Source organism: Chrysemys picta, chromosome 4 (assembly GCF_011386835.1).
Source record: "Chrysemys picta bellii isolate R12L10 chromosome 4, ASM1138683v2, whole genome shotgun sequence".
NCBI lineage: Eukaryota > Metazoa > Chordata > Testudines > Emydidae > Chrysemys > Chrysemys picta.
The window spans coordinates 2,568,905-2,581,071 of record NC_088794.1 but is presented as its reverse complement, the minus strand read 5'-3'; the positions used below and the strand labels follow the sequence as shown (position 1 = coordinate 2,581,071).

At 55.2% G+C, this 12,167-nt stretch overlaps 2 protein-coding genes across 5 annotated transcripts in view; both read left to right on the top strand.

The window, feature by feature from the left end:
* The window catches only part of LOC135982833 (tripartite motif-containing protein 72-like), a 32,128-nt gene extending 25,429 nt beyond the window's left edge, over window positions 1-6,699 (top strand). For 3 of the 4 annotated variants that reach the window (XM_065591138.1, XM_065591141.1, XM_065591139.1), the window contains 2 exons: window positions 1,167-1,230; window positions 3,139-6,699. In XM_065591138.1, the coding sequence (XP_065447210.1) occupies window positions 1,167-1,230; window positions 3,139-3,728 (654 nt within the window). In that variant the 3' untranslated portion in view covers window positions 3,729-6,699. Of the gene's footprint in view, window positions 1-802; window positions 1,231-3,138 lie in introns of those variants that run through there. The other variant, XM_065591137.1, reaches the window with a different exon arrangement.
* The window catches only part of LOC135982834 (tripartite motif-containing protein 72-like), a 67,107-nt gene that overhangs the window by 5,904 nt on the left and 49,036 nt on the right, over window positions 1-12,167 (top strand). The gene's annotated exons all lie outside the window — the stretch shown is intronic.

Genomic DNA, 12,167 nt, shown 5'->3' with positions numbered 1-12,167 from the left:
ATGGCCCCATCCCCCACTCCACCCCTAATTTTGTCATGTTTGGGTTGGTGGTGGTTGTACCTGAAACACCTTAAAACTATTGCATGACATAGTACTTTTTGGATTAGAATAGAACCCAGGAGTCCTGGCTCCCAGCCCCCCTGCTCTAACCACTAGACTTCCCCTCCCCCCCGAGCTGGGGATAGAACCCAGGAGTCCTGGCTCCCAGCCCCCCTGCTCTAACCACTAGACTTCCCCTCCCCCCCGAGCTGGGGATAGAACCCAGGAGTCCTGGCTCCCAGCCCCCCTGCTCTAACCACTAGACTTCCCCTCCCCCCCCGAGCTGGGGATAGAACCCAGGAGTCCTGGCTCCCAGCCCCCCTGCTCTAACCACTAGACTTCCCCTCCCCCCCGAGCTGGGGATAGAACCCAGGAGTCCTGGCTCCCAGCCCCCCTGCTCTAACCACTAGACTTCCCCTTCCTCCCGAGCTGGGGATAGAACCCAGGAGTCCTGGCTCCCAGCCCCCCTGCTCTAACCACTAGACTTCCCCTCCCCCCCCAGCTGGGGATAGAACCCAGGAGTCCTGGCTCCCAGCCCCCCTGCTCTAACCACTAGACTTCCCCTTCCCCCCGAGCTGGGGATAGAACCCAGGAGTCCTGGCTCCCAGCCCCCCTGCTCTAACCACTAGACCCCACTCCCCTCCCAGAGCTGGGGAGAGGCAGCATTGCCCGGTGTATAGAGTAACAGACCAGGGTTCAGGACACATGGGGTCTCTTCCCAACTCTGCTACTGACTATTTGTGTCGCCTGGGGCAAGTCATTTCCCCTCCCTGGTCCTTTGTTTCCCCTCCCGCTCTTTGTCTGCCATTTCTACTAACTGTGAGCTCTTTGGGACAGTGACTGCTGCTCATTGAGTATCTGGGCAGCGCCTGGCACGATGGGGGCCCAGGTCCGTGTAGCGCCCAGTGCAGCGGGCTGCAGTCTTGGTCAGGAGGTCTGTGCAGCACCCAGTGTGACGGGGCCACTCTCAGTCAAGGGGGGTCTGTGCAGTGCCCGGGTCCCCGATCTTGCTCTGGGGGTGTCTGTGATGTGCCCGGCCCCATGGAGGGCCCCAGTGTTGGTCAGGGTCTTTGTATAAAGCAATGGGGCCTGGAGAGACTCTCAACTGCCTTCTGCTCTCCCACCAGAGCGATGAAATGTGGCCAAGGAGCAAAGCTACCAAGACTGGCCCCGGGGACAAAGTGGCACCAGGTGAGTGAGGACGACTAGCCAGAGACCAGGCATCTGACCCTGCACAGACCCAGCCAAGGGGGGAGCAGGGGCAAGAATGGAGGAGCTGGAGGGGAAAGTGGGGGGAGATGGAGAGGAGGGAGGGAGGAGCTGGGGAATGTGAGGAGGGGGGAGCTAAAGGGGACAGAAGCCAGGCCTCAGCCCCCCCAACAGGAGGTCACAGCTCCCCCCACCCTTGGAGTGGTGCAGGGGGAAATCTGGGGGGTTAGGCCTATAGGATCATCAGGGGTCTCCAGTGGGCTAGTGTGAGCTCCCAGGCCAAGGAGGGTGAGCGTGGGACACAGAGGACAGCAACTCGGTTTCCCCCCTGTAGCCCTTCAGTGCAGTCCTGGCTATCACGGCAGGTGGAGAGGGGGCTGCTGGCCAGCGCGCTGGGTAGAACAATCCTTAGGGTCTCTCGTCCCACCGGGCCCCAAAACACGTCCCAGACTGGGTATAACTGTGTGTTAACAGGAGGGGCGCGTGTTAGACACGGGGGGTAACTCTCCCACTCTACCGGCACTGGGGAGGCCCCGGCTGGAGAGTTGTGTCCAGCCCTGGGCGCCGCGCTTTAGGAGAGATGGGGGCAAACTGGAGAGACTCCAGAGGAGAGCAACAAAACTGATCAGAGGTTTAGAAACGCTGACCTATGAGGCAAGGTTAGAATAACTGGGCCTGTTTAGTCTGGAGAGAAGAAGACGGAGCGGGAACCAGATAACAGTCTTCAGCTACGTTACGGGCTGTTCTACAGAGGACGGGGATCAGTTGTTCTCCGTGTCACAGAAGGCAGGACAAGACGTAATGGGCTTAATGGGCACCGAGGGCAATTTAGGTTCGATATTAGGGGAAAGTGTCTCACTCTAAGAGCGGTTAAGCTCTGGAACTGGCTTCCAAAGGAGGTCGTGGGATCCCCGTCACCTAAGTTCTCTCTAAGCCGCACAGCAGGCTATCAAGGGCTGCACAGGTGGGGAGAGGCACCTCTGTCCTGGCCCCAGGCTGCTTCAGCGAGAGAGGGCTGGGGGAAGTCTTCTCTCCCCGGGGAAGCCTGCACCCCAAACCCCTCATCCCCGGCACCCCCCAGAGCCTGCACCCCTTCCAGCACTGCAACCCTCTGCCCCAGCCCTGAGCCCCCTCCCGCACCCTGAACCCCTCATCCCCGGCCCCACCCCAGAGCCCTCACCCCCCCACACCCCAACCCTCTGCCCCAGCCCTGAGCCCCCTCCCACACTCTGAACTCCTCGGTCCCACTCCCATCACGCATCACCTCCATATTGGTGCACATAAAATTCATTCCGCACGTGGACATAGAAAATGAGAGGGAACATTACCCGTCACTGGAGGATTTTAGGAACAGGCTCGACAAACCCGTCAGGGCTGGTCTAGGGTTACCTGCCCCCGTGCAGAGGGCTGGTTTAGTTGACCTCTTGAGGTCCCCTCCTGCCCCACATCTCTAGGATTCTGTGATTCTATAACAGGGATCCATCAGCTGGCACTGAGATGCGGCCACCTCTGGGATGGGGCAGCTGTTTCTACACCCCACTGCCAGCAGCACAGCGCCCTCTAGTGCCGCATGACTGGGGTATTGGGGCCAGCACTGACGGAAAGGGGAGAGCGCCCCTTACTGAGCCCCCTGCCGGGCTCCCTGCTGCATCGTGTCCCCTACCACCGCAATGACTCCATGGCAGAGTCACACACAGTGCTTTCCAGGGAGATCTCCCCTCCAAACCACGACCCGGCCCACTCCTGCTTAGCATGAGACGGGCTGAGCTCACAGCAGGGGTCGGACATCTGTGGCCCTCTCAAAAATCAATATCAGGGGACGGCTGTGATGGAAACAGCCATAAACCTGCAGAATAAAACCCTTCCCCCGACCCTCTCTGCCTTTCCCAGTGAAGAAGGAGGATCTAACCCTGGACCCAACCACGGCCCATCCCCAGCTGGAGATCTTGAAGGACGGGAAGGCGGTGAAATGTGGGACTTCCACAGGGAACGTCAGCTGTGGCCCAAGGAGATTTGACACGGCCAACTGCGTAGTGGCCCAGCAGAGCTTCAGCGCGGGGCAGCACTACTGGGAGGTGTCCGTGGGCCAGAAGCCGCGCTGGAACCTGGGCATCGTCTCAGACCAAGCGGAGAGACGGGGCAGATTGATCCAGATGAAATCTTTATGGCCGGGGTCTGGTGAGGTCTGCACCGAGGGCTACTGGCTGATCGGCTACAACAAGCAGAAGGCCGGGAAGCCGTACTGGGCGTTTGACACCAACCCGATGCCCTTTCAGTGCAACCCCCCACCTAAGAAGATCGGGGTCTATCTCGATTACGCGGGCGGGGAAGTGACCTTCTACAACGCCGATGACCCCGGTAATTTGACCCCCCTGTACTCCTTCTACAACGCTGACTTCAGGAGCGCCCCCGTCTACCCCGTCTTCGACCCCTGCTGGCACGACAACGGGAGCAACACTGAGCCCCTTAAAATCCTGTGAGCAGCTGATTCGCTAGTGGGGATGGGGACCAAAGCAATCGCACCCTTGGGGCTACCCGCATATACCTCGGGCTAGCCAGCTTCACAGCACTGCTCTGAGCCGCACTAACCTCACCCAGCGACCAGGCAAAGCCGGCACGTTTCGCTCAGACAGGCCGGTGCGCTGGGACGGGGCAGTGAAAAAGCAGCGAGCTGAGACCATGAGATACTCGCTCGCTATGGTACATTCACCCTCCTTCCCAGAGTTATTGGAGCGGTTTTCCCTTCAGCAACCCACCCCTCCAAGCCCCTTCCTCCAATGGGTTTGTCTTGAGTAGGGTAAAAAATATTTCTTACTATCACAGCATCTCAGGTCTGGTCTACACTGGGGGGGGGGGGGGGGAATCGATATAAGTTACAAAACTTCAGCTGCGTGAATAATGTAGCTGAAGTTGACATACTTAGATCTACTCACCGCAGTGTCGTCACTACGATGAGTCGACTGCTGCCGCTCCACCATCAACTCCGCCTCTCGCATGGTGGAGCACCAGAGTTGACGGGAGAGCACTTGGCGGTCGATTTATCGCGTCTTCACTAGATGTGATAAATCGACCCCCGCTGGATCGATCGCTGCCCGCCAATCTGGTGGGTAGTATAGGCAAGCCCTAGGTTACCCCTTCTAAAGCCAGGGAAGGACCCCAGGAGTCTTGGCTCCCAGCTCCCCGCACACACACACTCTAACCACTAGACCCCACTCCCCTCCCACATTGGGGAGAGAACCCAGGAATGAAATCCAGATTGCATCTGGTGTCGTCATTTGCACCTGAGCAAAGTGCCCATAACACTCCCATCCAGAGCATGAATGAAGGGACGAGCTCGTGGGGAGGGGTGAATTCTGCTCTCACACACACCGATGTACGTCAGGAGTTACCCATCAGGGACCTCAGGGCTGATTCCCCTCGCTCTCCCCAGTGCAAATGAGGAGTGACTGCTGGAGTCACTCCCAGGCAAAGCCAGTGTCAGAGCGAGGACAGGGAGATTCGGAGTTGACACTGGATTGGATTTACACTGATCCACAGTGCGCTGGCCGCCGTATCCCTTCATACTGCAGTCATCTGCAAACTGCTGTTGCCCCTCGCTGCCGTGGGCACTGAGCTCCAGCCCAGGGCTTGTGCTTCTCTGATGATTTTATTTTACTTTGCTCAATAAAGAAAAACATTTGCCATAATTCCTCAGAATCCTGAGTCGTGACTCAGTTTCTCCATCCACATCCCTGGGAATCTGGAGCCTGCTGAGACCTTTCCTCAGTTTAACCCTTGCGCTGCTGCAGACATGTATACTGTGACAGGGTCCCCCAGGCACAACCTGGAAGTGGGGTACCACTTTGCCCTCTTCACTCTCCAGCCTGGGCCGTCTCTCACAAGGCTTTGCTAGTGACAAGGAGCAACCCCCTCCGGGCACTGTCCTCTCACAGCATGTGGAGCCCCACACTCAGCTGGATTGCATAAATGCTCCCTGAGCCACTCACAAATCACACAGAGAAAGGCACCAGCCAATTCCCCCAGCTCCCAGCCTTGCACCCAGAGCTGGACTGTCTTCCCTGGTCAGAAGCCCGACCAGTGTAAGTTTTTAACCCAGTCCACCCCTCCCTCCACGTGGAGAGGACACGAACTAGCCTTTGTAACCTGAGCTGAGATTTCCCAAGCACCACCGGGAAAATACACTGTTTTAGGTAAAATATCAAACAGATAATTAACTCCAGAAAGACGTTAAGTGATTAGAAGCTGTAGGCACAAAAGGTCAGCGATAGTTACCAGAGAAAATAAAAGGTAAGCGCACAGTCTAAATCTTAAACCTTAGTACACTGGGCAGTATTTCGATCAAGCGATTATCTCACCCCACTGGATGTTACCGTTCTTAACACACAGGCCTCCCTCTCAAGCCTGGGACCAGTCTCCTCAGTTTAAGTTTTCATCTTCTCACTGTTCTTGTTGCTGCCAGCGTACGTGGGGGAGGAGACAGGCCAAGGCCGGCTGCCACTGTCCCCTATTTTATACGCTCAGTCCACATGCCTAGAAGACACTTGCCCGGACATGATGGGCTTTGCTGAGTCACAGGGTTGAGCAATCCCCCTGGTGGTCTTGTGCAACTGAGTCAGAGAGTTGAGCCGTCCCCATTGTGTGGTGCTTGGGCAGCTGTCATTGAATTGTAAATCCCTTGATGACACCTCCCCTGCTGATTAACGGTCGGTTAACACCCTCCTGGGAGTGGTTAGCTGTAGAGACCCAAATTTACAATGTATTTCAGAAACAACCATACAGCAAATTCAATCTCATAACTTCATATACACTAAGGATATTCATATCTGGACAGAACAACGGGTTTCAGCAGCTCATGACCTTTCATTAGATACCGTACCTGGCGTGCTTTGTATGAAATATCACAACCGCACATGAATGATGAATATGGGGGTCACAGAGTGCTATTTTGAGGTACCGCGTGTCACATATACACAGTTGTAAACTGAGGCCTTCTACTCAAGACATCTTCCCATAATCCCGGCCTCCTTCTCCCAGATTTCCAACATCTCCATGCTGAGTCCAGACTGGCAACAGCTAAATATTAACATGTGATGGTGTTAAACTCTCACAATCCGTGTACACACTAACCAAAATCCCGTCCATCTCGTTTTTCTATATACGTAGTCCCCTGTACCTAGGAAACTGAAAAGTTCTGTCCTTCGGTTGAACCTAGTGAGTGAAAGGAAAACTCCTATTCCCCTGCCCCCCACGACCCTTCCCCTCCACCAGGCATTCCCTGCAGCTTCTGGCAAACTCTTGTTAAAACCATTCTGAATTTTGCTCCCCAAAAGGGCGAGTGGAGGCCGTGCACACGCTGGGGGTCACCAGCAAGTGAGTTAGATGTTTATTTTGGGGGGTGCTGTATCTCAGGAACCCTGTGGTCAAATGGCCCCACCTCTGGCTCTCTGCACCCCCAAGAGGCACACCCAATGCCAAAGCAATCCGAGAACCATGCGGATTGGAGAGCACTTGGACCAGGCCAGCTTTAAACAGAAAGCTGGTCTTGTCCTTACCTCTAGCAGTGCTGGCGCGCCCCTCTCACGCAGAAGAGAGTCTGTTACCTTGCAGCTCCCCAGCTCTGTCCTCTCCCCCGGGGACACAGGGCTGTGAGAGAGGAGGGGAATTCTCACTGCGTTGCAGAAGGCGACGGTCACCCTAAATATAGCCCCGAGTCCGGGGATCTGGCTCTGACGTGGGTACGCTGTGGAGGGAGAACAGGAGGTAGAATAAGGAAACGGGGTGGGGGGAGGTGGGGTAGCAGAACCAGCTGGAAAACAATTATTTTTCCTGTGGAAATGTTGAAAAATTGTTTTTCTCTTTTTGAAATTTCCCACCAAAACGCTGCAGTTTTTTGATGACAAAGCGAAACAAAGAAACAGTGTGGTTGGAAACCGGCCCATTTGCCGGCGTTTGGCTTCTGCAGAAAATGGAAAACGTGGACCAAGAAAAATATTTTGATGGAAAAATTCCCACGTGCTCTAGAACTGGGCCTTGGGGGATTGCCAGAGCTGGTGGGAACGGTTGCATCTCTCCATCTCCATAGGGCACTAACCCGATCCCACCCCTCTTCTGAGCACTCCTTCCCCCCCACTCAAACACCCAGACTGGCATCTAACTCTCCCTTGCCAGGGAAACAGCTGTTAGCGAGGATGAGAACATGCACCAACGTTTGACAGACAGTGAAAGTTTGATCATGTGATTTACAGTAACCGGAGTGAAATTGGGGAAACCTCCCTAGTGGGGAGGGGGGAGTCAGAGATGCAAATAGTTCAGGGGACTCAGGTGCTATCCCCCCCTTCTCAGCCCATAGAGAGCCTGTCATAGGGCCTGGCCACCCCAGTGTGCCATCTTCTGGTCAAACATAGTACTGCAGGGGCACCCTGCCTCAGTTTCCTTTTCCAAGGTGGGTCCCCTTGGCTTTCCCCACACTGGTCAGTGACGGTGATGGGGGTTGTCTCTCTGACCACTAAACAAATGTAACCTCTTCCGGGTGTGGTGTATTGAGGACTGTGTTGGAATTGCAAACTATCGCTTCAAGAGGGGGAGAGTTCGGGTCCTGCCTCCAGGCTGGGGCTCTGGAGGGATGTGTGGGCTCTGGGTCTAGCAGCAGGGTCTGCAGAGAGCCAGCCTGGAGTAAGGTGGGGTGAAGTGGGGGTCACTGCCAGAGGGAGCAGCCTGCTTTTGTCTCTCTCTGTTTTTTGCTTCCTGTGGGTTCCGGATTCGAAGCAATAACGTCATGTTACATTGCAACAGTCAAGCGAGGGCATTATGGGTTTATCTAAAAACTTCACTCTGTGTGTGTGCCATAAACATAACACCGAATATCCAAGCCCAGCTGTAAGTGGTTGGGCCCAAGCTGTCTTCTCCCAGCTGGTCTCTTCAAAGTCCCTATGCCTGGCTCCCTCTGGGGCAGCAGCAAAGTCTGTCCAACTCCAACAGAACTGAACAGAACGTCACTGGTCTTTGTTATGTGCACACATGCAGAGAAGTGGGATAAAAACAGTCTCCTCTTGCTGGAATGTGGCACCAGAACACCACTTTAGAATTCAGAATGAGAACACACAAGAACTCAAAACCAGAGAGAGACAAACCAGGCTGCTCCCTAAGGCAGAGAGGTACAACTCACCCCACCTTCCTCTAGCTGGCTCTTTGCACATTGACTCTCATCTCATGCCTCCCTACAAGGCCCCCTATCCTACAGGCAGGGCCAGGAAATCCCACTCCCTTAAGGTGATGGCTTGCAATTCCAACACAGTCCTCAACACACAACTGTCTTTTCAGAGCAGCCAGTCCCAGAGCTTCTCCCTGGGCTCTCCATAGAAGGCAAAACTGGAACCAAAATCCAATGCTACTGAAGCATCATCTGCCCCTCTCTGGGCTTGATCCCCTTGCCCCACAGGGACTCCTCTTCCAGAAGCCCAACAGCCAGGAGTGGAGCCTATCCCTTGTGCCGGTGCCTCCCAGCGGTGTTAGCTCCGCTCAGAGATTTCAAGGCCAGAAGGGACCATTGTGATGGCCTAGTCTGACTTCCTGTGTAGCACAGGCCACAGAACTGTCCCAAAATAATTCCTAGAGCCAGAGGCACCGACTCCGTGTGTGCTCCGGGACTGGAGCATCCACGGAAAAAAAAATAGTGGGTGCTCAGCACCCGCCGGCAGCTCTGCCAATCAATTCCTCCCCCTCCCTCCCAGCGCCTCCCATCTGCCACGATCAGCTGTTGAGCGGAGTGCAGGAGGTGCTGGAGAGGGTGGGGCAGAGCAAGGGCGGGGCATGCTCGGGGGAGGGGGCACAATGGGGGAGGAAGAGGCGGGGCAGGGATGGGAAGAGGTGGGGTGGGACGGGACGAGGCCTGGGCCAGAGCGGGGGGTTGAGTTCCCCCTGGGAAATGAGGAAGCCGGCACCTGTGCCCAGAGCAGATCTTTTATCAAAACCTCCAGTTCTGATGTAAAAATTGTCAGTGATGGAGAATCCACCGCAACCCTGGATAACTTGTTCCAAAGGTTAATGACTCTCACTGTTAGAAATGTGCCGTATTTCCTGTCGGAATTCGCCTTGCTTTGACTTCCAGACCTTTCTCTGCTAGACCAAAAAGACCATTATTAAATATTTGTTCCCCGTGTAAATACGTACAGAGAATAATCAAGTGACCCCTTAACCGTCTCTTTGTTAAGCTAAATAGATTGCGCTCTCTGAGTTTATCACCATGTGAACTAGCCCATAAAAAGGAAAAAATCTCTCTTATAAACACATACACATGCAGAACAAGGCCCATCACCTCCACCAGGAGGCAGCAGCGCCAGGCTCAGAAACTCCCAGTCTACTGGCCCCTGGCTGGCTTTTATACGGGTTTGGGTGAGCTCTGAGCATGCCTAACGGATTGGGCCCTGCGGGTGGGACAGGGGTGGGCACACCAGGGTTTAAGTGTGAACGAGGGCTCTGAGCTGCTGGGTGGGGCCAGAACTTAGCGGCTGGGCGTGTGCCCTGGTGGAAACAGGGTCTGGGGAATTTACCCACCTGCAGGGTCACGCAGCAACTGAGCAGGGTTTGAGGATTGCAGCGGCACCTACATGTTGGACTCACGCGCCTCAGTCCCTTTGTGGCTCTAGCCCCACGGTTCCCAACTACACACAAACATGCCGGCCCAGCTACATACATTGGTGGTGCCCAGAATGGGTCCAAGTCCCGCCCCCCCCACATGCTTAAGGCTCTGAGACAGAGTTTGGGTGCTGGGTGTGACTCTCGGCTTGGACAGAGGGTTGGGATGTAGGCAGTCTGGCCTAGTAGTCAGAGCCGGCATCCAGGGTGGGGAGCGAAGCCAAGAGTCAGCACCAGAGTCAACTGCCAGTTACCAGAGCCAGGGGTTGAGCCAGAGCCAGAACCAGGAATTGAAGCTGAGGTCAGATACCAAATGACAGAGCCATGGCTCAAGCCCCCAGCCAGCAAATCCCCCGGCCTGCTGGCCCCTCGGCTGCGCTTTGGAGCAGTTTGCAGCAGGAACTATGGGCGGGGAGTAGAGAGGGATGGGGAGGAGAGGTAAAGAAATCACACCTGGGAATTTTTGAAGGCACACTGGAGCTGGTGTTCGGCTGGAGATCAGCATCTGGGCTTGGGATTTCCTGGAAATGGCTGTGAAATTGGGAAAACTTCTCCCAGGCAGAGCCAGGAACTAAATTCATCTTTCCCACCCCACAGAGGGTGCATCCTGGGGTTTTGTGGCAGGGTTATTAAGGGACAAGCCCCTCTAGATAAATAGAGCAGAATTTTAGGATGGCGGGAGGGAGGGATGGAGACAGAGACATATATAGATTCACTGACAAACACCTTTGTTAAGATTGTCCAGGGATAGCTCATGCCCTTCCAGAACACCGAGTTCATCAAAACTCAGACTTGTGCAAGCCAGAAAATATGGAGATAAGGTAAATGGCCAGCACAACCTTAACTCTGCCCCCCCTTCCCCCCTGGAGCTTGCAATAGCCACTGGGAATTATCCACGTGGCCGGCAGCTGTGTTCACTGCGATAGGTGGCGCTGTACTGAATGGTGGAGGGAGCAGATGGAGCTACTTGGCAGAGCTGTGATTGTGATATGAGATCTTGGGGAGCCTGCCTCTCTGAGGGTATCTGAGCCCCTCTCCCTGCCCCCCATGTGTGATCAAAGGAAAGAGGTGCATGCCGACCTTGGGAGATCTAGTACCCCTCTTTTCACAGTGGCGTTGTGCAGGCTCTGGCACTAGCAGGGTACAGGGGGCGTCTTGCCACGGGGATTGTCAGCAGCGAGGGGAGTGATGAGCGAGGTCTGTGGGTTTAATGAAGGGGGAGCGAGAGCAGAGTGTGAGAGACATCGTCGGGCGTACAGGGGAAGGGGCTGTAAAAGGGATTGTACAATTAGCGGCTGCGGTGTCCTTCCTGTGGACTGGCTCCGTGTCGGAGTGTAGGGCGGCCCCTGCTCTGTACAGGTCAAAGGCAGGGTGTGAGTGTGGGCATTAGGGACGTATTGGGGCGTCGCTCAAAGAGGGCAGAGTTAAGGTTGTGTTGGGCATTTACCATAAATGTATGGTATTTATACCATAATAACTCTGTATCCCCTGAGGTTCCAATGTTCGAGTGTTGCTGAGCTCGACGTTCCAGAAGGGCACGAGCTGCCCCCAGGCAACCTTAACTCTGTATTCACAATGGTTTTTGTCAGTGTTCAGCGGGGCAATCACCCTGCTCCGGCCCTGGAAGGGTGAAAGCAGCCCTGGAGGGGGCTGCAGAAGGGGAAGAGGGATTAAGAACGGCTGGGGAAGTGGAGTGGGTAGCTGACCACAGCTGTGGCTGGCTTAATGAGAGTCCAGTGGCCCTTATAAGAGAGCTGTGGGCCAGAAGCCAACACACTCTCTCTAGCTTTTGAGAGGGAAGGAGCTGGCTGCCTGGGAGCTGAGCAGGGTACCTGAGGTGGCGCAGTGCTGGGGAAGGGCAGAGGGAGCTCCAACCTAGCTAAGCAGTGACCTACGTGAGGGTGGCCATAATAAGTCAAGGAGTTTTCTGGCCTTTTCCTGTCTCAACATCGGGGTAGGCACTGACCAGCCCACTTGATGCGTATTTTCCAACGGCCCAAAGCCGTTCCTTCTTGTTGGCCAAGAAGGGTGGCCGGCAGGATGGAGAAGACAGTTGTACTATTCCTTTGAGGGTCAGGTGGTTTATCCTTCCATTCTTTGAGCTGTGAGGGATGAAACCATTTCCACCAGGGTTTCCCATTTTTCCCATTCAGGATTTCTACCTGACACACACTGGGGCTGGCCCAATTCACAACAGAGCTGCAGCCATCCCAGGTGCGCGTAAAGAGCTGTTTAGCGATGACAGAGGCAGTGTTGTTTTTAGCAGGGATGGCTTCCACCCTGGA